Source organism: Notolepis coatsorum, assembly GCF_963971535.1.
Source record: "Notolepis coatsorum genome assembly, chromosome: 5".
Lineage (NCBI taxonomy): Eukaryota > Metazoa > Chordata > Actinopteri > Aulopiformes > Paralepididae > Notolepis > Notolepis coatsorum.
Genome location: NC_140169.1, coordinates 97741285 through 97768163, shown reverse-complemented (window position 1 = coordinate 97768163; position 26879 = coordinate 97741285). Strand labels below are relative to the sequence as shown.

Here is a 26879-nt window from a genome sequence, read left to right as displayed (position 1 = left end):
GGAAGAGAGGTAACTAGTTTATAATGATAATGGTGGGGGGGGCTCACCTGGAGGAAGAGAGGTAACTGGTTTATAATGATAATGGTGGGGGGGGGGGGTCGCCTGGAGGAAGAGAGGTAACTAGTTTATAATGATAATGGTGGGGGGGGGGCTCACCTGGAGGAAGAGAGGTAACTAGTTTATAATGATAATGGTGGGGGGGGGGGCTCGCCTGGAGGAGGAGAGGTAACTAGTTTATAATGATAATGGTGGGGGGGGGGGGGCTCGCCTGGAGGAAGAGAGGTAACTGGTTTATAATGATAATGGTGGGGGGGGGGGCTCGCCTGGAGGAAGAGAGGTAACTAGTTTATAATGATAATGGTGGGGGGGGGGGGCTCGCCTGGAGGAAGAGAGGTAACTGGTTTATAATGATAATGGTGGGGGGGGGGGGCTCGCCTGGAGGAAGAGAGGTAACTAGTTTATAATGATAATGGTGGGGGGGGGCTCGCCTGGAGGAAGAGAGGTAACTAGTTTATAATGGTGGGGGGGGGGGCTCGCCTGGAGGAAGAGAGGTAACTGGTTTATAATGATGATGGTGGGGGGGGCTCGCCTGGAGGAAGAGAGGTAACTGGCTTATAATGATAATGGTGGGGGGGGGGCTCGCCTGGAGGAGGAGAGGTAACTGGTTTATAATGATAATGGTGGGGGGGGGGCTCGTCTGGAGGAGGAGAGGTAACTGGTTTATAATGATAATGGTGGGGGGGGGGGGGCTCGCCTGGAGGAGGAGAGGTAACTGGTTTATAATGATAATGGTGGGGGGGGGGCTCGCCTGGAGAAGAGAGGTAACTAGTTTATAATGATAATGGTGGGGGGGGGGCTCGCCTGGAGGAAGAGAGGTAACTGGTTTATAATGATAATGGTGGGGGGGGGGGGGGGCTCGCCTGGAGGAGGAGAGGTAACTGGTTTATAATGATAATGGTGGGGGGGGGGCTCGCCTGGAGGAAGAGAGGTAACTGGTTTATAATGATAATGGTGGGGGGGGGCTCGCCTGGAGGAAGAGAGGTAACTGGTTTATAATGATAATGGTGGGGGGGGGGGGCTCGCCTGGAGGAAGAGAGGTAACTAGTTTATAATGATAATGGTGGGGGGGGGGGGCTCGCCTGGAGGAGGAGAGGTAACTGGTTATAATGATAATGGTGGGGGGGGGGCTCGCCTGGAGGAAGAGAGGTAACTGGTTTATAATGATAATGGTGGGGGGGGGGCTCGCCTGGAGGAGGAGAGGTAACTGGTTTATAATGATAATGGTGGGGGGGGGGCTCGCCTGGAGGAAGAGAGGTAACTGGTTTATAATGATAATGGTGGGGGGGGGCTCGCCTGGAGGAAGAGAGGTAACTGGTTTAATGATAATGGTGGGGGGGGGCTCGCCTGGAGGAAGAGAGGTAACTAGTTTATAATGATAATGGTGGGGGGGGGGGCTCGCCTGGAGGAAGAGAGGTAACTGGTTTATAATGATAATGGTGGGGGGGGGGCTCGCCTGGAGGAAGAGAGGTAACTAGTTTATAATGATAATGGTGGGGGGGGGGGCTCGCCTGGAGGAAGAGAGGTAACTGGTTTATAATGATAATGGTGGGGGGGGGCTCACCTGGAGGAGGAGAGGTAACTGGTTTATAATGATAATGGTGGGGGGGGGCTCACCTGGAGGAGGAGAGGTAACTGGTTTATAATGATAATGGTGGGGGGGGGGCTCGCCTGGAGGAGGAGAGGTAACTAGTTTATAATGATAATGGTGGGGGGGGGGCTCGCCTGGAGGAGGAGAGGTAACTAGTTTATAATGATAATGGTGGGGGGGGGGCTCGCCTGGAGGAGGAGAGGTAACTAGTTTATAATGATAATGGTGGGGGGGGGCTCGCCTGGAGGAGGAGAGGCAACTAGTTTATAATGATAATGGTGGGGGGGGGGGCTCGCCTGGAGGAGGAGAGGTAACTAGTTTATAATGATAATGGTGGGGGGGCTCGCCTGGAGGAGGAGAGGTAACTAGTTTATAATGATAATGGTGGGGGGGGGGCTCGCCTGGAGGATGAGAGGTAACTAGTTTATAATGATAATGGTGGGGGGGGGGGGCTCGCCTGGAGGAAGAGAGGTAACTAGTTTATAATGATAATGGTGGGGGGGGGGCTCGCCTGGAGGAGGAGAGGTAACTAGTTTATAATGATAATGGTGGGGGGGGGGCTCGCCTGGAGGAGGAGAGGTAACTAGTTTATAATGATAATGGTGGGGGGGGGGGCTCGCCTGGAGGAGGAGAGGCAACTAGTTTATAATGATAATGGTGGGGGGGGGGCTCGCCTGGAGGAGGAGAGGTAACTAGTTTATAATGATAATGGTGGGGGGGCTCGCCTGGAGGAGGAGAGGTAACTAGTTTATAATGATAATGGTGGGGGGGCGGCTCGCCTGGAGGATGAGAGGTAACTAGTTTATAATGATAATGGTGGGGGGGGGGGGGCTCGCCTGGAGGAAGAGAGGTAACTAGTTTATAATGATAATGGTGGGGGGGGGGCTCGCCTGGAGGAAGAGAGGTAACTAGTTTATAATGATAATGGTGGGGGGGGGGCTCGCCTGGAGGAAGAGAGGTAACTGGTTTATAATGATAATGGTGGGGGGGGGCTCGCCTGGAGGAAGAGAGGTAACTAGTTTATAATGATAATGGTGGGGGGGGGGCTCGCCTGGAGGAAGAGAGGTAACTAGTTTATAATGATAATGGTGGGGGGGGCTCGCCTGGAGGAAGAGAGGTAACTAGTTTATAATGATAATGGTGGGGGGGGGGCTCGCCTGGAGGAAGAGAGGTAACTAGTTTATAATGATAATGGTGGGGGGGGGCTCGCCTGGAGGAAGAGAGGTAACTAGTTTATAATGATAATGGTGGGGGGGGGGCTCGCCTGGAGGAAGAGAGGTAACTGGTTTATAATGATAATGGTGGGGGGGGGGCTCGCCTGGAGGAAGAGAGGTAACTAGTTTATAATGATAATGGTGGGGGGGGGGCTCGCCTGGAGGAAGAGAGGTAACTGGTTTATAATGATAATGGTGGGGGGGGGCTCGCCTGGAGGAAGAGAGGTAACTAGTTTATAATGATAATGGTGGGGGGGGGGCTCGCCTGGAGGAAGAGAGGTAACTAGTTTATAATGATAATGGTGGGGGGGGCTCGCCTGGAGGAAGAGAGGTAACTAGTTTATAATGATAATGGTGGGGGGGGGCTCGCCTGGAGGAAGAGAGGTAACTAGTTTATAATGATAATGGTGGGGGGGGGCTCGCCTGGAGGAAGAGAGGTAACTAGTTTATAATGATAATGGTGGGGGGGGGCTCGCCTGGAGGAAGAGAGGTAACTGGTTTATAATGATAATGGTGGGGGGGGGGCTCGCCTGGAGGAGGAGAGGTAACTAGTTTATAATGATAATGGTGGGGGGGGGGCTCGCCTGGAGGAAGAGAGGTAACTAGTTTATAATGATAATGGTGGGGGGGGGCTCGCCTGGAGGAAGAGAGGTAACTGGTTTATAATGATAATGGTGGGGGGGGCTCGCCTGGAGGAAGAGAGGTAACTAGTTTATAATGATAATGGTGGGGGGGGCTCGCCTGGAGGAGGAGAGGTAACTAGTTTATAATGATAATGGTGGGGGGGGGGCTCGCCTGGAGGAAGAGAGGTAACTAGTTTATAATGATAATGGTGGGGGGGGGGGCTCGCCTGGAGGAAGAGAGGTAACTGGTTTATAATGATAATAGTGGGGGGGGGGCTCGCCTGGAGGAAGAGAGGTAACTAGTTTATAATGATAATGGTGGGGGGGGCTCGCCTGGAGGAGGAGAGGTAACTAGTTTATAATGATAATGGTGGGGGGGGGGCTCGCCTGGAGGAAGAGAGGTAACTGGTTTATAATGATAATAGTGGGGGGGGGGGCTCGCCTGGAGGAAGAGAGGTAACTAGTTTATAATGATAATGGTGGGGGGGGGGCTCGCCTGGAGGAGGAGAGGTAACTAGTTTATAATGATAATGGTGGGGGGGGCTCGCCTGGAGGAAGAGAGGTAACTAGTTTATAATGATAATGGTGGGGGGGGGGCTCGCCTGGAGGAAGAGGGGTAACTAGTTTATAATGATAATGGTGGGGGGGGGCTCGCCTGGAGGAAGAGAGGTAACTAGTTTATAATGATAATGGTGGGGGGGGGGCTCGCCTGGAGGAGGAGAGGTAACTAGTTTATAATGATAATGGTGGGGGGGGGCTCGCCTGGAGGAAGAGAGGTAACTAGTTTATAATGATAATGGTGGGGGGGGGGCTCGCCTGGAGGAAGAGAGGTAACTAGTTTATAATGATAATGGTGGGGGGGGGGCTCGCCTGGAGGAGGAGAGGTAACTAGTTTATAATGATAATGGTGGGGGGGGGCTCGCCTGGAGGAGGAGAGGTAACTAGTTTATAATGATAATGGTGGGGGGGGGGCTCGCCTGGAGGAGGAGAGGTAACTAGTTTATAATGATGATGGTGGGGGGGGCTCGCCTGGAGGAGGAGAGGTAACTAGTTTATAATGGTGGGGGGGGGGGCTCGCCTGGAGGAAGAGAGGTAACTGGTTTATAATGATAATGGTGGGGGGGGGGCTCGCCTGGAGGAAGAGAGGTAACTGGTTTATAATGATAATGGTGGGGGGGGGGGGGCTCGCCTGGAGGAGGAGAGGTAACTAGTTTATAATGATAATGGTGGGGGGGGGGGGCTCGCCTGGAGGAAGAGAGGTAACTGGTTTATAATGATAATGGTGGGGGGGGGGCTCGCCTGGAGGAAGAGAGGTAACTGGTTTATAATGATAATGGTGGGGGGGGGGCTCGCCTGGAGGAGGAGAGGTAACTAGTTTATAATGATAATGGTGGGGGGGGGGGCTCGCCTGGAGGAGGAGAGGTAACTAGTTTATAATGATAATGGTGGGGGGGGGGGCTCGCCTGGAGGAGGAGAGGTAACTAGTTTATAATGATAATGGTGGGGGGGGCTCGCCTGGAGGAAGAGAGGTAACTAGTTTATAATGATAATGGTGGGGGGGGCTCGCCTGGAGGAAGAGAGGTAACTAGTTTATAATGATAATGGTGGGGGGGGGGCTCGCCTGGAGGAAGAGAGGTAACTAGTTTATAATGATAATGGTGGGGGCGGGCTCGCCTGGAGGAGGAGAGGTAACTAGTTTATAATGATAATGGTGGGGGGGGGCTCGCCTGGAGGAAGAGAGGTAACTGGTTTATAATGATAATAGTGGGGGGGGGGCTCGCCTGGAGGAAGAGAGGTAACTAGTTTATAATGATAATGGTGGGGGGGCTCGCCTGGAGGAGGAGAGGTAACTAGTTTATAATGATAATGGTGGGGGGGGGGGCTCGCCTGGAGGAAGAGAGGTAACTGGTTTATAATGATAATAGTGGGGGGGGGGCTCGCCTGGAGGAAGAGAGGTAACTAGTTTATAATGATAATGGTGGGGGGGGGGGCTCGCCTGGAGGAGGAGAGGTAACTAGTTTATAATGATAATGGTGGGGGGGGCTCGCCTGGAGGAAGGGAGGTAACTAGTTTATAATGATAATGGTGGGGGGGGGGCTCGCCTGGAGGAAGAGGGGTAACTAGTTTATAATGATAATGGTGGGGGGGGGGCTCGCCTGGAGGAAGAGAGGTAACTAGTTTATAATGATAATGGTGGGGGGGGGGTTCGCCTGGAGGAAGAGAGGTAACTAGTTTATAATGATAATGGTGGGGGGGGGGGGCTCGCCTGGAGGAGGAGAGGTAACTAGTTTATAATGATAATGGTGGGGGGGGCTCGCCTGGAGGAGGAGAGGTAACTAGTTTATAATGATAATGGTGGGGGGGGGGCTCGCCTGGAGGAGGAGAGGTAACTAGTTTATAATGATGATGGTGGGGGGGGGGCTCGCCTGGAGGAAGAGAGGTAACTAGTTTATAATGATAATGGTGGGGGGGGCTCGCCTGGAGGAGGAGAGGTAACTAGTTTATAATGATAATGGTGGGGGGGGGGCTCGCCTGGAGGAAGAGAGGTAACTGGTTTATAATGATAATGGTGGGGGGGGGGCTCGCCTGGAGGAAGAGAGGTAACTGGTTTATAATGATAATGGTGGGGGGGGGGGCTCGCCTGGAGGAGGAGAGGTAACTAGTTTATAATGATAATGGTGGGGGGGGGGGCTCGCCTGGAGGAAGAGAGGTAACTGGTTTATAATGATAATGGTGGGGGGGGGGGGCTCGCCTGGAGGAAGAGAGGTAACTGGTTTATAATGATAATGGTGGGGGGGGGCTCGCCTGTAGGAGGAGAGGTAACTAGTTTATAATGATAATGGTGGGGGGGGGCTCGCCTGGAGGAGGAGAGGTAACTAGTTTATAATGATAATGGTGGGGGGGAGGGGGGCTCGCCTGGAGGAAGAGAGGTAACTAGTTTATAATGATAATGGTGGGGGGGGGCTCGCCTGGAGGAGGAGAGGTAACTAGTCTATAATGATAATGGTGGGGGGGGCTCGCCTGGAGGAAGAGAGGTAACTGGTTTATAATGATAATGGTGGGGGGGGGGCTCGCCTGGAGGAAGAGAGGTAACTAGTTTATAATGATAATGGTGGGGGGGGGGGGGGGGCTCGCCTGGAGGAAGAGAGGTAACTGGTTTATAATGATAATGGTGGGGGGGGGGGGGGGGGCTGACGACCACGATGACGATGACAACAGTAACGTTTGTTGTGATTCTGCCCTCCAGGGAGAGGAAGAGGCGGGAGCAAGAGAGGAAGCTCGGTCAGATCCGGGCCAACCCCGTCATGCCAGTCCCTCCTCACAACAACGGGGGAGCCGTGCCCCCCCCCTCTCTGCCCCAGACGCAACCCCCGCCCCCTCCCATCAGGCCGGAGAAGCTGTCCAGCCTGCCTCGCTCTGCGGTGCCTCCCTCTGCCCCCTCCAGCGTCCCCCCCAAGCCTGTCGGTAAGACCCTCAAACACAGCTGTTTACATAAAGGGCTTTGATGGTATCGGGCCGTCCATAGAAATATAATGATGGTCAAATTAGTATCATAAGCTTTAGTTTTTTTCATTTGTCATTTGGAGGATGAATGATATAATATTTTGTACCAAAGTATACACCTTTTAATGTGTTTAACTATGAATATATGTTACGGGCCAACTTACAGCTTGTAGTTGATGAGATTTAAAGACTCATCATTCTACAACCTATCATGGTCCTGTGTAGCTCCGTGGGCAGAGTGCTTGTTGTAAGGCAGGGGTGGCCAACCTTTTTTGAACCAAGATCTACTTTTTTATTTACCACCTAGCCCGAGAGCTACCAGCCAAAATTGTATATTGTAAGCCGTCATTTGAGGCTTTATAAAAGCAGCATAATGAACACAAATCTGTCAGTGCCGAGTCCAACCTCATCTTAAATAACAAACAGCATTGCTTGTTGTAGTTAACAAAACATTTTTTTTTTTTTTTTTAAATAATCAAATTTTATTAATCAAGATCTACTTGAAATCAGCCCGCGATCTACCTGTCGATCGCGATCGACTGGTTGGGCACCACTGTTGTAAGGGTTCAGGCTTTTAGTCCCACTAGAGCAGGGGTTCTCAAACTGTTTTATACCACAACCCCATTTTATTTAGGATTTCTTTTTGGCGACCCCACACTTAATATATCGCGTAATTTCAACGTGGAATTAAGGAATATCAAAATAAAAGCACACGTTGAACTTGATCATGCATATTTATTCGAAAATTGTATTACAGCACTATATTATCAATACAGATTTATAAAACGAGGCATATTTAGCCAAAATATGTTGCCAGATTTTTTTTTTTTTTAAATGCCAATGTGCGACCTATCCACAACCCCACTTTGGGTCGTGACCTGTAGTTTGAGAACCGCTGCACTAGGGCCACTCCATACTGAAAGATCTATACAGTCATTCCAGTGTCCTATCACTAGAAAAGCACTATAGAAATGCAGTGAGTGATTGATTGGTTGATTGATTGGTGAACATTCCAGGCACAGGCGGTGACACGGTGATCAGGGAGCTCCTTCCTCAGCAGCAGCCTCGGACCATTGAGAGACGAGACCTGCAGTACATCACCATCAGCAAGGAGGAGCTGTCCTCCAGCGACAGTCTGTCTCCCGACCCCTGGAAGAGAGATGCCCGAGAGAAGGCCGAGAAGCAGCAGCAGCTGCACATCGTGGACCTTCTCGACAAGGAGATCCAGGACCTGCAGGTAACTATCCACCATCACAGTCCCACTAGAAGGACCAGGACCTGCAGGTAACTATCCACCATCACAGTCCCACTAGAGGGACCTGGAGGTAACTATCCACCATCACAGTCCCACTAGAGGGACCTGGAGGTAACTATCCACCATCACAGTCCCACTAGAGGGACCTGCAGGTAACTATTCACCATCACAGTCACACTAAGGACCAGAACAGTGAGCAGAGCGGTCTGTTGTCACCGCAAACTCATTACCTCACCCCTGAAACACACCGGATGTTCCCCTGAAACTGACTGGATATTCCCCTGAAACAGACTGGAAGTACCCCTGAAACACACCGGATGTTCCCCTGAAACTGACTGGATATTCCCCTGAAACAGACTGGAAGTACCCCTGAAACACACTGGAAGTACCCCTGAAACACACTGGAAGTACCCCTGAAACACACCGGATATTCCCCTGAAACACACCGGATATTCCCCTGAAACTGACTCGATGTTCCCCTGAAACACTTTGGAAATACCCCTGAAACAGACTGGAACTACCCCTGAAACTGACTGGAAGTACCCCTGAAACAGACTGGAAGTACCCCTGAAACAGACTGGATGTTCCCCTGAAACAGACTGGAAGTACCCCTGAAACAGACTGGAAGTACCCCTGAAACACACTGGATGTTCCCCTGAAACAGACTGGATGTTCCCCTGAAACAGACTGGAAGTACCCCTGAAACAGATTGGAAGTACCCCTGAAACACACTGGATGTTCCCCTGAAACAGACTGGATGTTCCCCTGAAACAGACTGGAAGTACCCCTGAAACACGCTGGATGTTCCCCTGAAACACACTGGAAATACCCCTGTGTACTTCCGGTGTGTTTCAGGGCAACTTCCAGTCCATAATCTTAACATATCCCAAAAAGTATAAACTACAAATGACAATCTGGTTAGAAAGTTATTTAGATTAAGTTGTTTCATTTTAAACCTTTATTTAAACTTGAAAGGCAACTGACGTTTTCCTCATTTACACTCCTGTCGAGTGTACATATAGAAATGAGCAAAAGAAAGCAGATAAAATCACACAGCATATAAAATCATAACAATAAGACAACAAGATGAGGCTAAAAGCAACTCATTTACAACAAGTACAACTTGATTGACACATTTTGGAGATCAAGGTTTTAAACTCTGATTACAAAATTCCATTCTAATATTGATAAGGAGGTAGTTTACCAATAACGGCCTTACAAATACCAGTATCTGTTGCGCCTCTCCATCAGAGAGGGCCAACCAACCTTCTCATAAAGGACACAGTGATGAGTCATTAGTGATGAATCTGAGGGCAGTATCACCAGAATGATGGATTTAAGGGCTGATGCCGCAGCATGCCTATCGATTACATCACCATAGTGATTCAAAAGAAACTGCTTCAACAACTCTCTTCCTACTAATCAAAGGAAAGCTACTAAGTGGCAGGAAAGGTGAGAAATTATGAATTTAGAAACGTGTTTAATTGTAATAATCATAACTAACAGGCCAAGCCGGAGCGCACGGCAGAGGAGAGCGACCGTCTGAGGAAGCTGATGCTGGAGTGGCAGTTCCAGAAACGCCTGCAGGAGTCTAAACAAAGCGATGAAGACGAGGAGGAGGAGGACGATGAAGATGTGGACACCATGATGATCATGCAGAGACTGGAGGCCGAGAAAAGAGCCAGGGTGAGAGAGAAAGAGAGAGAGGGGTGGATGGATGGATGGATGGAGGGAGAGAGGAAGGGAAGAGAGAGAGAGGGAGGGATGGATGGAGAGGGATAGATGGAGAGAGGGATGGATGAGGGGAGAGGAGAGATGAAGGGAGATACGGGGGAGAAGAGGAGAGAGGGGGATGAAGAGAGTGAGAAAAGGAGAGGGATGGAGGGGAGAGGGTGAGTAGATTTTAGTTGAATGGGTGAAGAAAGGAGTGGAATGGAAGGAGTGAGAGAGACACGGACGGACGGAGGGAGTGAGTGAGAGGGGGATGGAGGGATCATCATTTTACGATCATTCTGAAGTATAATCAAGATATTTTTGTAAAATGTTATCAGCAGTGTTGCCCCAAGTCAGGCTCATGGGCCGAAACTGGCCCCCTGCCAGACGCATACTGGCCCTCCAAAGGGCTCCAGAGAATTAGAAGACATTATTTAGTCCGTTTCTATCTAATTGAACTATATTTGAGCAGAAGAAGTAACATGCAGGTTATTGGAGCATAGTGCAGCAGGAAGGCTGGTCAGCTAGCAGGGAAACCAATGGGGGAATGGTTTCCCTCAGGAGGAAGCTCTCATTGCAGCTCACACAATGAGTGTTCTGCAATGTGCACCTGCAACTGCAACATGCTTATGTCATTGCTTTGCCATGCTGAGCTGCTTACATTTGATTGGCTGGAGGAATGCAAGGTGTTGCTAAACTCTGCGCTGCATAGCAACATGGAACCATGAACATAGCGTTGCTGGGCTAATTTTAACTAAGGTCATGTGTCTCAATGTGCTGTAAAATAGTTTGGTGGCCTGATGACAGGGTGACGTAACTGCTATAATATATGGCTCTGGGCCATATCGACACACGGGGGATGATGTAATGTGTAACCACAGTTTAGGAGCGCTGGGTTTCCTCGATACATCTTCAAGTTGAATGGAAACATTAACCCGGCCGTTACATGTTTATTTATGTCATATTACTGGTCACATGGTGGACAAACAATTTCCTCACCTCTCTCAGCCACTGGGTATTGTGCCAATCTTAATCAGAATGTAATCAAAGTGGGCAAGGCGCTCTCCACCAACGCAGTATATGCTGGGTTCGAGCCCAGCTCTCTGCGTTGCTTCCGGCTTGGCTGGTCGTTCATACTAATACAATTGGCAGTATTAGGGGGTGGGAAAGCCGGTGGGTGGGGATCGGACGTTGTGGACAGCGACTCCTACAGGTCGGTTGGTGCGCGTGTACAACAGAATCAGGAAGCAACGGGGGCAGCCGACCAGTGGGAGGCATGGTCTAACAACGTTCGAGACAGGGGAGGGTAGAATTGGATTATACGAAAATTGGGATGGGAGAAAAATAGAAAATGGGGAGAAAAAGTAGATAAAAAATGTTTAAAAAATGTGAAGCTGTTTGAGATGGTTATAAGACGGCTTTTGAGGAGGGACATGTTGTACTCAACCCTGAACGAGACAAGAAGCCAGTGGAGTGATTTGAGGTTGTATATAAGATGTTTTTTAAGACGGCCTTTAAGATGGTCTTTAAGATAGTATTTAAGATAGCCCATACTCATTGAATGGAATGTGTTCTATAGAAAGATGCAGGGGAATATATAAGTCTATATAATGGCAGTTCTATATCTCTGATGGAATCTGGGACAGGTGGGTGCAGGGTGTGGTGGAGGATTCCTTTCTTTGACATCCAGATATATGCGGTGGGCAATGTTCTTCAACCAGGGAGGGGTTGGATGGAGGAGTGTGTAGCGGTGTCTACTTATAGTGCCTATAATATTTTTCCCGTTGGGCGCCAGACAGGGCCAAACCCTGCCAATGCAAATCAAATTACCTTTTTAATTGGTTAATTAGGCCTATAGCTCCGGCATAAGACTGTACCACATAAAGGTAGACAAATAATCTGATAAATAGTAGGACTAGACTACTGAGCAAGCTAAATCATAGGTTAGTTTGCTAAAATATATCAATTACCTTTTCATACATTCAAAAAAACACTTGAGTCATGCTCAATTCAAAATGTCCATGTATTGGATTCAAGTCAAAATCATAAGCAAACATTTCATAAAACAAAACAAATCATTTTCTGTCCAGCATGTGATTAAACTCTCATAAACCAGTCGGGTCACTCAGTTCAGTTCAGTTCGTGAACATGTATATGCGTTTGTCAATAGTTCAGACTTTCAATAGTTTGTGATGACCGCAACGCAAATGAGCGAATGAATGAAAAATAGAAAGTCTCAAAAGAAAAGGTGTGTGTGTGTGCGTGTGTGCGTGTGTGTGTGTGTGTGTGTGTGTGTGTGTGTGTGTGTGTGTGTGTGTGTGTGTGTGTGTGTGTGTGTGTGTGTGTGTGTGTGTGTGTGTGTGTGTGTGTGTGTGTGTGTGTGTGTGTGTGTGTGTGTGTGTGTGTGTGTGTGTGTGTGTGTGTGTGTGTGTGTGTGTGTGTGTGTGATGCGAGTGCAGGGGGGAGAGAGGGGCGTTTGGCTTGGGGGCTGATGCGAGTGCAGGGGGGAGAGAGGGGCGTTTGGGGCTGGAGAGGACCGTGAGTTGTCGGCTATGTGTAGCCACCTGTAGGAAGCTTGGAGAGGGGAATGTTGGAGTTGGAGACGCTTGCGTCACAGCCTCGGAACAGGGGCAAACAAACAGTGCAGCGTGTAGCCTACCGCACCGAAGTTCGCGTTGGGTGAAGAAGATGATCAGGTAGATGTCCGGACTAATCCACGTTGGTCATCCCGTGCCAGGTAAGGTTTACTTGCGCGTTTTCAACATTATCTAATACGGTTCACTTTCTCACTGTTCTTTATATCGGCTGCACGTCTTCCTTCATTGAAACAAACATCCAAACTCGCCGCTCTCTCCTATCCGCTCAGGGCTCTACAGTGCGAACGCCTGCAGGAGTCTACGGTCGCTTTCACATATAGTTTTGGTGGACTCGGTGCGGTTCTGGGGGTGAAGTTGCAACATTGTTGCATTCTTCATTTGGTTCGCCTGCGTTCACATAGGCGGACCGAGACCTTCTGAACAATGTCACGCGGTCGAAAAGGGCGCTTGTCTATTGGACAGTGGAAATGTGTGTGTGGCTGCAAGCCGTGTGTGCGCGCGCGCGTGTGTGAGTCTGTGTGTGGACTGTATGCGAGCCCTCCAGATCAGCGGAGCGAGTTTTGACATGGCATTGATCCATTGTTCTATTGAAGCACATTACCACCATCCTCTCGCTAAACTTGTAGACCAATAATAATAATATAATAATAATAGTATTGACGTGGCATTGATCCATTATTAATGCAGTGCGCCTCGGTAATAATAATAAGCCGCGTTTTTTCTTCCTTCTTCCCAAGATGCACAGTTAGATAGATAGATAGATAGATAGATAGATAGATAGATAGATAGATAGATAGATAGATAGATTAGATGCAGTGTGCTTGTTTTGCAGTGAGTGCTGCGAGCAGTGGTAATAATAATCACTTCCTATATTTGGTTCGCGTTTGGTCCGCTGAAGCCGAACCGAGACCGACGTTTTCAGGCGGACCAGAGTTCGACTGTTTGGTCCGCGAACCGAGTTCGACGCGCATTCACACAGACCCGAAAAACCGGACTATCGAATTCTGGTCCGAAAGTCCGGACCAAACAGCCCCTGTGTGAAAGCGACCTAAACAAAGCGATGAAGACGAGGAGGAGGACGATGAAGATGTGGACACCATGATGATCATGCAGAGACTGGAGGCCGAGAAAAGAGCCAGGGCTCTACAGTGCGACCATATTGCAAAAATATTGTGTGTGCGAACCTGAAAAATCAATTACTCGCACGGTGTGCGAGTGCAGATTACAGCCTCAGTCGTTCTTTTTCGTTCTTTTTATTTCTCCGCTGAGAATCGTTAAACTACAAGTCCCACATTGCACTCAAGCCAATGGTCCAATCACAGTAGAGTGACGTGACTGGTTTCATGGGAAATAAAGCAAATGACCAATCGGAAGCTCTCATTTGGCTTGTTTACTTCCTGAAAGTCTGCCATTGCGATCAGGGCTCTGATTGCGATATGCAAGCGTTTTCCGAGACACTAACTTATTATAGTCTTAGTTACCAATAGCAATAGATTTTAGAACACCTAGATTTATCGATAGCAATAGTAATATAACGTTAATGCAACAAAACGAATGCCTTGCTTTGTTAATCATAACATTGATGCAGTAGCGTATGTCGTTGTGTTGACTGTAACGGACATGATAACAACATAACACTGTGTACACATTCAAATTGCGATAATCGATTCTAGCATTTTCAAATCGATGCAGTTGAATTTTCCCCTTAGGATCGATGCATTGTTACACCCCTACACCAAAGTAACTGGCCCACTGTGTATGTGTGTACAGCTAACTTGTCTAGCGTGTGACGTAATTGGCAGACTCGACTGTCAATCAATGGTCTACCTGACACGCAAACTCATAAACAATGTTTCTGTACTGGAGGTGTACTGTATTTCAATAGGCAACCCTGAAAGGATTATTTTTCTAGAAGAGCAACACAGCCAAAACATAGGCATTGTATGCATAAAAGGGGCAAAAGCTAAAGTTAAGTGACTGTTACTTTTGTAGCAGTAGTTTGATTTGATAGTTTATTTGATAGGGACAGCACATGTTAATGGACATCGAGTACAAAATACAAAATGTAAACATGCAGGGTTGTAGCAAGAGCTAATTTGCACAGATGTGTGTCCCGTTCCCGTTTGCACATGCACGCACAGTACAAATATAAATTTATAAAAAAAAAAAAAAAAAAAAACTGTTACTTGAAATATTTTCACTGTGCTCCTAAATATTTTTGGGTGCTCCTAAATTTTTTCATTTAGGAGCACATGTGCTCCTTGGGAAAAAGGTTAGCGTAGAGCCCTGCCGCTATCGGAGCCCATATGAGCGCATCCGTAATTGACAGCCATAAAGGGACAGGCGCACTTTTACCAGGCAGGTTAAAGCCGCTCTGTTACACCCCCCCCCCCCCCATTGTGAAAAACCACCTTTGGTGGTGAACATCAGTTACTCAAATCCCAGGAACTCGTCTTCCGAGCTATCTTCATTCAGGATTTCCAGGACTTCCTTCTTTTCCCGTTCGTCCAAATCCTCGGCTGTAGGGTAGAAAGGTTTGAGGTTACAGACATGTACTGTCCTCACATCTCCACCAGTGTCCTCTCGTACAACTTGGTAGTTGACGGGACCAGTTTGTGTTATTACGCGATAGGGTCCTTTCCACTTGCTGGCCAGCTTGGCAGTAAAGTTCTTGGCTGCACTGAACTGTGGAAAGTTCCTTACCCACACCCTTTCTTGGAACTTGAAACTGACATCCCTCCTGTTCTTGTGGTAATTCTGTAGCTGTCTCACACAAGCCTTCTTGCTACTTTCCTCGGCTTTGGCGTGGAGAGTCTTCAGCTGATGAACCACATCATATGCTTGAGCATCAGGAGGAAGAGTCTTGCCTCTCAGTACCTTATCCATTGGACTGTTCAGTTTCCTTCCAAGCTGCAACTCTGCAGGGGTAACTCCTGTGGTTTCCTCAACGGCCGAATTCAAGGCAAATCTGAACTCTGGTAAGTACTGGTCCCACTTCCTGTGGTTGTCTTCCACGTAGGAGGAGATCATACTTTTCAGAGTGCGATTCACCCGTTCAGTCATGTTTGTCTGTGGGTGATAGGCTGTCGTAAGTTTGGGTGTCACTGTCCATTTCTCACAGAGTTCCTTGAATAAAGACGACACAAACTGTGATCCTCTGTCTGACAGTATAAAATCTGGCACACCATCTCGTAAAGATTTCTTTCTTCAGGATGCGGGCGATGGTCTGGGAGTTTGCTTGTCGCATGGGGAAGAATTCCACCCATTTTGTGAAATAGTCCACTAGGACAAGAAGATATTCATTCTGTTCTGGACTGCGTGGAAGGGGTCCCATTATATCCACTCCTAGCAACTAATTTGGTCCCCTTACTGAGTGTTGCTGAATCATTCCTGCAGGCTTCCTGTTGTCGGACTTCAGGCTCTGACACTTCACACAGCATTTAACATGTGCCTTGACATCGGTCCACATTCCTGGCCAGAATGCCACTTCCTGAAGCCTCTTGTAGGTTTTGAAGATACCCCCATGTCCACATAGCAGGTTCTCATGGTAAGCCTGGAGGACTTGCAGAATCAGGGTTGCTGGGACATAGACCCGATAATGAAACTGTCCATCTTGTCCTTGAGTTTTTCGGTACACCTTATCTTCCAGGACTGCGTAGTCATTTTCCACAGAACTTCCTTCCTCTGCCAGAGCCTTAAAGATGGTCTCAATCTTGGCATCTTTGTGTTGTTCCTCCCATACCTGTGCAAGGGATATCGGAAGTGTTCCAGAATCCTTCTTGCTGGAATAAAGGTTGAATCCAGCACCTGTTGGAAGGAGGAGGAGGAGCTGTTGGAAGGAGGAGGAGGAGCTGCTCCCCCAGCCTCCAGAGGCGGCGGGGCCTCCATCTTCGGCGCGGCCAAGCCGGTGGACACTGCCTCCAAGGAGCGAGAGGAGGAGGAAGAGCACTCATCAGGTATAATTTCCTTGTGTAGTGTCGTTTCTCCTTCCTAGGACCATTAGCACTACCTGGTTGAAATGGAAAGACTTCTGCAGGGTTAGACTTGAAACTATATTCTCCGTCAGCCACGTTGATTTGCAGCCCACTGAGAGAAATTAAGTTCAACCCCAGGACAACTCCAAAAGCCAGGCCTCTCTGATCCAGCACGACCACCGGTAAGGTGAAGAGTTTCCCGTGAAGGTCGATTTCCAGCTTCCCCCAACCAAGTGGAACTTGTGCCTGTCCATTAGCGAGATACAAAGGTCCATCTTCCCAGGGAGTAAGCTCTTCTTTGGTTCTGTTGAGCTCCGCCCATAGATACTCATGGAGAAGGGTGTAACTTGCACCTGTATCCAAGACAACCTTTCCCCGCCATGCTCCCTGAGTGATGGGTACCACCAATAGGGTAGGGGGGCCACAAGGAAAACTTTGTTTTGAAGTACTCTGAACCGGAGATAGGTTCTCCACGGAAGGTTGTGCCGACTTGTCACGTCGTTTTGAGGTGACATCTGTGGACACCAAGCTGTTACTTGGGTGTTGACCTTTCGGCGCAGAATATGTTTTTTGTTGTCGATTGAAAGGTTTGGAGTGGTCAGGAGGTTTATATTGGGGACAAGAACCAGGAGGATGTTGTCCTTTACATCTCCAACAAATCACAGGCGGTCCATCCTGGACTCGATTTGGAACGCTGGGCGTCCTATTCTGAGTTTGAGGAGCTCTTAGGTTGGCCCTCTTTAGATCCAACTCTAGACCTTCTGTTTTTGTGTCTAGGTCTGGTGGGGTTGGGGACGGTTTGCTTGGTGCAGGTGCAGCATCAGCGCCTTTAGACATTGTGAAATCAGTGGGTGGAATGTGCTTTATGTAAGGTTAAAAACCAAAATCAATTATTTAGAGCAGCACACAGCACATTAATGAACCCACATAGCAGAGCAATGCTTCAAACCTTCACAATATCAATTTCTTTCACTTTTCAAAAAGTTGTCAACTGCACCTTTAACCAAAGTAGCGTAATGCACCTTTAAACAAAATAGCGTAATGCACCTTTAAACAAAATAGTGTAATGCACCTTTAAACAAAATAGCGTAATGCACCTTTAAAGAAAATAGTGTCATGCACCTTTAACACTTTGAATGCCCAGGTGGGCGGCTACGTGGTGCAGTGGGCAAGGCGCTCACCACGAATACTGGAGACGCTGGGTTCGCCTGTTCGAGCCCAGCGCTCCACATTGCTTTTCAGTTTAGCTGGTCATCCGTACTAATACACATTGGCAGTATTAGGGGGTGGGAAACTGATGGGTGGGGATCGGGCGTTGTGGACAGTGACTCCTACAGGTCGGTTGGTGCGCCTGCGCAGTAGAATCAGGAAGCGATGGGGGCGGCGCCCTTCCAAAGCGCAGACCCCTGACGCTGAAAGATCGCGCCGCGCAGGTGAAAAGATGCGACTGCTGTTACCTCGAGTATCGGAGGGGACTCGTGCTATGTATGACTTAGTCCACATTGCAGCCGGCTTGTGGGAGGCAAGAAACAACGTTCGAGACAGGGGAGGGTTGAATTGGATGATACAAAATTGGGATGGGAAAAAATTTGAAAAATGGGAGAAAAAGTGGATTAAAAAAAAAACACTTTGAATGCCCAGCAGGGGGCGCACATTTAGTGCTTGAATGCCCACATCCACTCCAATGTTAACGTTAATATCGCCTAATCTATGTTTTAAATTATGGCTATGTGTCTAATCTGCCCGTCGCATTATCAATGACCCATTTCCAGTCAACATTGTCGAAGCAGATTGTTTTTTTATCGGTTCATTTCCGTTTGATAGCATTTTGAAAAGCCCTAGTTTTCACGGGAAAAAGAAGACATTCTATGATAATCGCCCTTTACTGGAATATTCTAGAACGTTGTCATTTTGCGGCCTATTTATGGATCGTTTTCAAATAAACGCTAGATTATCGATAGTATATGTGTACGTGTGCACGCTAGTGCCACGCGCTGAAAATCGATGCTCTCAGTTCCTGATCACTCTTAGAGTCAAACAGCCATATCACATAATCACATAAAAGCTTATATCTCCGTGAAAACGGGTCTGATTATCCTAATACTGGTAACATAGATTCCTTACCTGAGATCAGATGGTATCCAAATGGATTATTCCAATTCCTGATCGCCATTTGAAAAAATCGATCCTTTTATTGATCCCACGAGTATACTGTAAAAACACATAATCCCGCTGCTCTGAGGGTCCAGAGTGGAGCTGATCAACCCCAATTTCCAACGGTAGACTCGGTTGATGAAATATTATTTCAGATCGCTAATAAAAAAAAAATGAGAAAAAACGACAATTCTCGTGAGTGGGCATTCAACCCACGGGGGGTAAACCCGAGAAAACTCGGGTTGGGCAATCAAAGTGTTAAACAAAATAACAAAGTAACATAATTTTATTTTTTTTTTTTTTTTTCCTACTTATAGTGCCTATAATATTTTTCCCGTTGGGCGCCAGACAGGGCCAAACCCTGCCAATGCAAATCAAATTACCTTTTTAATTGGTTAATTAGGCCTATAGCTCCGGCATAAGACTGTACCACATAAAGGTAGACAAATAATCTGATAAATAGTAGGACTAGACTACTGAGCATGCTAAATCATAGGTTAGTTTGCTAAAATATAACAATCAATTACCTTTTCATAAATTAAAAAAAAACACTCAAGAGTCATGCTCAATTCAAAATCAAAATATCCATGTATTGGATTCAAGTCAAAATCATAAGCAAACATTTCATAAAACAAAATAATTCATTTTCCGTCCAGCATGTGATTAAACTCCCATAAACCAGTCAGGTCACTCAGTTCAGTTCAGTTCGTGAACATGTATATGCGTTTGTCAATAGTTCAGACTTTCAATAGTTCGTGATCACCGCAACGCAAATGAGCGAATGAATGAAAAATAGAAAGTCTCAAAAGAAAAGGTGTGTGTGTGATGCGAGTGCAGGGGGGAGAGAGGGGCGTTTGGCTTGGGGGGCTGATGCGAGTGCAGGGGGGAGAGAGGGGTGTTTGGGCTTGGGGCTGGAGAGGACCGTGAGGTGTCGGCTATGTGTAGCCGCCTTTAGGAAGCTTGGAGAGGGGAATGTTGGAGTCGGAGACGCTTGCGTCACAGCCTCGGAACAGGGGCAAACAAACACAGTGCAGCGTTGTAGCCTACCGCACCGAAGTTCGCGTTGGGTGAAGAAGATGATCAGGTAGATGTCCGGACTAATCCACGTTGGTCATCCCGTGCCAGGTAAGGTTTACTTGCGCGTTTTCAACATTATCTAATACGGTTCACTTTCTCACTGTTCTTTATATCGGCTGCACGTCTTCCTTCATTGAAACAAACATCCAAACCCGCCGCTCTCACTTCCGCGTCATGTCTCCTCTCCTCTCCGCTATCAGAGCCTGTATGAGTCCGTAATTGACAGCCATAAAGGGACAGGCGCACTTTTACCAGGCAGGTTAAAGCCGCTCTGTTACAAGTGGGGGTTATTAGAGGAGGTAGAGGAAGGAAGGCAGGTTGACCAATCAGAGCCAGTATGATGGAAGCATGAAGTCTCCTCTTGGCTTCAAACCCACAGCTCCCTACCTCTCTCTTTCTCTAAATATCTCTCTCTAGATATCTCTCACTCTCTACCTCTCCATCTCTCTAGTTCTCTATCTCTCTATCTCTCTCTCTCCCTCTATGTTTCTCTCTCTCTAGCTCTATCTCTCTTTCTAGCTATCTCTCTCTAGCTCTATCTCTCTAGCTCTATCTCTCTCTTTCTAGTTATCTATCTCTCCAGCTCTATCTCTCTCTCTAGCTATCTAGCTCGCTCTCTCTAGCTCTCTCTATTGCTCTCTAGCTTTATCTATCTTTCTCTATCTAGCTCTTCCACTATCTCGCTCTGTATTCCTCCCTTTTCCCAATTTTGTTCCTTTTTATCCCTCTTTTAATTATTTACTACTTTTCTTTTATTTATATTTTTTTCATGATTTACTTCTTTCTGTTTTGGACCCCCCCCCCCCCCCCCAACTTCCTTATCATCTTTTCCTCTCTTCTTCTTCTTCTTCTTCTTCTTCTTCTTCTTCTTCTTCTTCTTCTTCTTCTTCTTCTTCTTCTTCTTCTTCTTCTTCTTCTTCTTCTTCTTCTTCTTCTTCTTCTTCTTCTTCTTCTTCTTCTTCTTCTTCTTCTTCTTCTTCTTCTTCTTCTTCTTCTTCTTCTTCTTCTTCTTCTTCTTCTTCTTCTTCTTCTTCTTCTTCTTCTTCTTCTTCTTCTTCTTCTTCTTCTTCTTCTTCTTCTTCTTCTTCTTCTTCTTCTTCTTCTTCTCTTCCTCTCAGCAGCAGTCTGCTGTCCCAGCTATCTCTGTACTAGATTTGGTATGTTCTTCCTCTTTAATGCACATGTCCTCGTCCTCTTCCTCTTACATCACTTCCTGTTTACTGTCTGGACTGCCACACCCGCAACTCGTTTTCCTATTGGTTCATTCTGACACCCCCCCCCCCCTTTTCCTCCATCTGGACTGTTGTCATCGTCTCATCGGGTGGCGGTCGGGCTCGGAGGCGGTGCTAAGCCATGATTTTAGCTTTAGGAGCAGCCTGGGATGCTTGCTGCCAATTGGCTGTGGGAACTTTCCATCTCTCTGTCCACTTAAGTTAAAAGCACTACTGCTGTGGAACACAAGCTGATGTCTCTGAGAATATAAACACCTAGACAACAACAGTAGTCAGTGTAGTAGAGGAGAGAGGCTCGCTGAGGAGAGTCAGGCTGCCGCTTCCTGCACGGGGGCCCATCACCGCCACCCATCCGTGTGAACAGCATCGCCCTCTGCTGGTCCACTCTGTGCTTGTTCCTGTGTTTTACTGCATGGCTTGACTCTGTCGCATCCTTTATTCCATCAATAATCATTTGATCACGATGTTGCTCGGAAGTTACTTTAGGTACGCTTGATTTGACTGTCCCCCGCCGCTCAGTGGGGCAGCTACATTCATATCAGCCTTGACTGCTTATCCAGTAAGGCAAATGCACCCTAACGGGCCATTGTTGTTGTTGTTGTTGTTGTTTTTGCCCTGCCAAGGAGGGTATTTAAAGGCAGGTTACACAATTTGTAACGAGTGAATTAAACGTGAATATCGCTTGTTACAGTTGTATGCCTCTTTAAATCCTCTCCTGGTTCTGTTGATGTGTTGATTCACCTGCATGCCCCCTGCTGTGTGTCTGCAGTACTGCACACTGCTCCACCCCTCAGGAGCAAAACCCCATGAGGGAAATCCAACCTATCTCACCTTTAGGCCAGATATCAGTTCCAAAGAGGTTTCATATTACTGTATGTGATGTTGTGTATAAACTAACCTCTCTATGGCAACGTCTGCAAGGAATGCATAGCATTGAGGTGCCAGGTGTACAAGGTTTTCCCACACGGGACAATACAAGGAGTGGCAGAGATTCTATGGGTGTAGATACTTCTCTGTGATTGACAGCTTACCTGACACTCTGTGAATTAGTCCTTGTGATGTAAACACTGCCCACTTAGTGTGCCAAGCGCTGTAATCGAGGAATGGTGAGTGTTACTGATGGACAGTTTCTTCATATGTTTGTTTGTTTGTGTGTACATGTGCTTCTCTGCATGTTTGTGTGTGCGTGCACATGTATGTTTGTTTACCTGTGTGTGTGTGTGTGTGTGTGTGTGTGTGTGTGTGTGTGTGTGTGTGTGTGTGGAACAGCTGCAGGATGAGGAGAGGAGGCGTAAGCAGCAGCTGGAGGAGATACGCCAGCGGGAGGCAGAGGAGCGCATCAAGCAGGAGGAGGAGAGGAGGTGGAGAGAGGAGGAGAGAACCAGACGAGAGACGGAGGAGAAGGTAAGAAAAACTGTCTGTTTACTACAGAGAGAGGAGAGGAGGATGGAGGAGAGGAAGGGAGGAGGAGAGAGAAGTATGGAAAGGAGAGAAGTATGGCGAGAAGGGAGAAGTAGGGAGAGGAGAGAGAGAAGTAGGGAGAGGACAGAGAGAAGTAGGGAGAGGATATGAGAGAGGAGAGAGGGAAGTTGGGAGAGGAGAGAGAGAGAAGTAGGGAGAGGTAAGGAGAGCGAAGTGAGGAGAGAAGTGAGGAGGGAGAGAGAAGTAGGGAGAAGTAAGGAGTGAGAAGAGGAGAGAGAGAGAAGTGAGGAGAGAGAGAAGTAGGGAGAAGTAAGGAGAGAGAAGTGAGAAGAGGAGAGAGAGAGAAGTGAGGAGAGAGAGAAGTAGGGAGAAGTAAGGAGAGAGAAGTGAGGAGAGAGAGAGAGAATAGAAATAGAATAGAAATAGAAATACTTTTATTATCCCGTGGGAAATTTGACACCGCAAATCGCTCAACATTTAAACATTTAGACAGGACAGGTCACAAATTAGAATAATAACACAAATCAATCAAGTTGCCTAGGATAAGAGTAGAGTAAAATAGAATAAAAATGAAATAAAATATACAGAAACAAATACTGTAAAAATATACTGAGCGTGGGGGAAGGGGGGGGTACAGGTAGTAAAAACAACACAGCAGTGTAAACAATTTGGTCAATATAATTTAACTATCTAACTAAATTAAATATATATTCAGGTAGTGTATTGTCCTCCTTGGGTTCCTATTAATCCAAGGTCAATGTCTGGCAGCCGTCGCTGCCCCCTGTTTTGGAGCCTGGAGGCCGTTAGTCGCGGCCTCCTGCCACTATTGAGCTGCCACTCTGTGCTCAGTGATGCAGTGAGGCACAGTGATGCATTGTATAGTCTGATGGCTGTTGGAATGAAGGACTTCCTGTGCCATTCAGTGCTGCATTTGTGTAGTGTGAGCCTAGCACTGAACATGCTCCTCCTGTCAGCCAAGTCTGTGTATAGTGGGTGGGTGGGGTTTTCCCTGATGGCCTGGAGCTTAGCAAGGCTCCTCCTCTCCGCCACCCTCGCTAGAGAGTCCAGCTCCACCCCAACCACGCTGCTGGCCTTCCTAACCAGCTTATCCAGCCTGGTTGTGTCCACTGCTCTGTCCGCTGCCCCAGCAGGTCACAGCATACAAGAAGGCGCCCGCCACCACCGACTCATAGAACATCCTCAACATCCTTGTACAGACATTGAAGGATCTCAGCCTTCTGAGGAAGTAGAGTCGGCTCTGGCCCTTCTTGTACAGTGCCTCTGCATGTTTTGACCCGTTCAGTTTGTTGTCGATGTGCACACCGAGGTATTTGTACACCTCCACCATGTCCACATCAACTCCCCTGATGGAAACGGGGGTCACAGGTGCACTCCTCCTCCTCCCCAGCTCCACAACCAGTTCCTTGGTCTTCGCCACATTTAGCTGCAGGTGGTTTTTATCGCACCATGTGACGAAGTCCACTACCAGTTCCCGGTATTCCCTCTCGTCACCGTCCTTTATACATCCCACTATCGCAGAGTCATCAGAAAACTTCTGAAGGTGGCAGGACTCTGACCGATAGTGGAAGTCGTTGGTGTAGACAGTGAAGAGGAAGGGAGAGAGGACTGTCCCCTGCGGGGCCCCGGTGTTGCTGACCAGTCTGTCTGACACACAGCTCCGTAGGCGCACATACTGTGGTCTTCCCGTCAGATAGTCCACAACCCAGGACACCAGGGGGGCCTCTACTTGCATCGCCTCCAACTTCTCACCCAGTAGCCCAGGCCTTATGGTATCAAAAGCACTGGAGAAGTCAAAGAACATGACTCTCACAGTGCTCCCCGGCTTGTCTAGGTGAGTGTAGGCTCGGTTCAGTAGGTAGATGACAGCATCCTCTACCCCCAGTCGGGGCTGGTAGGCGAACTGGAGTGGGTCTAGGTGGGGTTTGGTCACCGGGCGGAGTTGCTCCAGGACTAACCTCTCCATGGTCTTCATTATGTGAGAGGTTAGAGCCACCGGCCTGTAGTCCTTGGACGTGCTGGGAGGGAGAGAGAAGTGAGGAGTGGAGAGAGGTGAGGTGAGGTGAGGAGAGAGAGAGAAGTAGGGAGAGGTGAGGAGAGAGAAGTGAGGAGAGGAGAGAAGTAGGGAGAGGTGAGGAGAGATAAGTAGGGAGAGGAGAGAGAGAGAAGTAGGGAGAGGAGAGAAGTAGGGAGAGGTGAGGAGAGAGAAGTAAGGAGAGGAGAGGGAGAGAAGTAGGGAGAGGTGAGGAGAGAGAAGTAAGGAGAGGAGAGAGAGAGAAGTAGGGAGAGGTGAGGAGAGAGAAGAAAGGAGAGGAGAAAGAAGTGAGGAGAGGAGAGAGAAGTGAGGTGAGGAGAGAGAGAGAAGTGAGGAGTGAGGAGAGAAGTAGGGAGAGGTGAGGAGAGAGAAGTAGGGAGAGGAGAGAGAGAGAAGTAGGGAGAGGTGAGGAGAGAGAGAAGTAGGGAGAGGAGAGTAGGAGAAAGATGAGGAAACTGTTTTAATTATATAATTTTATTATAATCAGAATTATATTATTATATAATACATTCATGTTATATTGTGTTTTCTAGCTGTATTTCTGCTCAGGGGTTTAAATTACCGGTGGTCTGATGTGCTCCACCCACCCTTCTGCATCCATGTGTTAAATCAAACATACCCAGTGTCTCACCACTTTACTGTTTATGTCACTGTGGTGACCGTTGAGTCTGAGTGTTTGTTTCTGTAAAACCACTGGCAATTTAAAAACCTTTTTGTAGGAGAATAAGTCAGTTAAAACCTGAAAGATGTTAAGATCTTTGAAAGATTTTAATTATTTGATGACTATGTTTATTTTGATGATGATGATTAATGTGTGATGAATTGCATGACCTCATCATGTAAGCGCCTCCCCCTCTCCGTGACATAGTGTGTGATGTCATGTGGCCCCTCCCCTCCCTCCAAAGCATGGGTCTCCCATCCTAGTGTTGATGTTGTGGTTGTCGATGTTGTTGTCAGTGTAAGTCAGGTGGATATTTTCATTTTCTTATTTTATTTATGGAAACCAAACCATTTCCCTTTTTGTTAAGTTTTGTTTTTGACCATTCCATCTCGCATCGCTTCCGAAATGATATTTGGGAATGCCACTTGCCCTTCCACCCTCAGAGCAGAATAAACACAGAGCACAAACACACACACACACACCTACACTCTACACTTCATCTGTACCCGCCCCCACCCACTCTCTTAACCCCACCCAGCTCTGTCCGCAGGGCAGCCCGTCTCCCTCGTTCTCTGTGGCGTCAGCAGGCAGGTCTCCAGGACACAGCACCCTGAACCCTGCTGCCTGCCCACAGCCTGAGACACTCCACCACTCTGGAGGTTTGAGTTACGCACGTTATCTGAGAGTGTAGTCAGATCACAGACCAGCCGTACCACTTCACTGTGGACCCAGGGGTCTGTGGGAGGAAACATAGACATGCATACATGCACATGTATCATACATTCAGATATAGGCTAATCTCAGATATAGATAGACATATACATTAAGATACAGGCGTATACACTCGGATACAGATACAGACATATACACTCGTATAGATACAGACATATACACTCAGATATACTGTAGATACAGGCGTATACACTCAGATATACTGTAGATACAGGCGTATACACTCGGATATACTGTAGATACAGGCGTATACACTCAGATATACTGTAGATACAGGCGTATACACTCAGATATACTGTAGATACAGGCGTATACACTCAGATATACTGTAGATACAGGCGTATATACTCGGATATACTGTAGATACAGGCGTATACACTCGGATATACTGTAGATACAGGCATATACACTTGGATATACTGTAGATACAGGCGTATACACTCGGATATACTGTAGATACAGGCGTATACTCTCAGATATAGATACAGGCGTATACTCTCAGATATAGATACATGTTTATACTCTCAGATATAGATACAGGCGTATACTCTCAGATATAGATACAGGCGTATACTCTCAGATATGGATACAGGCATATACTCTCAGATATAGATACAGGCGTATACACTCAGATATACTGTAGATACAGGCGTATACTCTCAGATATAGATACATGTTTATACTCTCAGATATAGATACAGGCGTATACTCTCAGATATAGATACAGGCGTATATTCTCAGATATAGATACAGGCGTATACTCTCAGATATGGATACAGGCGTATACTCTCAGATATAGATACAGACGTATACAGTCAGATATAGACACAGACGTATACACTCAGATATAGATACAGACGTATACACTCAGATATAGATACAGACGTATACACTCAGATATAGATACAGACGTATACACTCAGATATAGATACAGGCGTATACTCTCAGATATAGATACATATACACTCAGATATAGATACAGGCGTATACTCTCAGATATAGATACAGACGTATACACT

General features: G+C 47.5%; 1 protein-coding gene across 7 annotated transcripts in view; it reads left to right on the top strand.

The window, feature by feature from the left end:
* afdna (afadin, adherens junction formation factor a) overlaps positions 1 to 26879 on the top strand; it is a 244966-nt gene that overhangs the window by 205061 nt on the left and 13026 nt on the right. For all 7 annotated transcript variants that reach the window (XM_084315182.1, XM_084315177.1, XM_084315178.1 and 4 more), the window contains 4 exons: positions 6733 to 6950; positions 8006 to 8226; positions 9751 to 9930; positions 22261 to 22395. In XM_084315182.1, the coding sequence (XP_084171308.1) occupies positions 6733 to 6950; positions 8006 to 8226; positions 9751 to 9930; positions 22261 to 22395 (754 nt within the window). The remainder of the gene's footprint in view (positions 1 to 6732; positions 6951 to 8005; positions 8227 to 9750; positions 9931 to 22260; positions 22396 to 26879) is intronic.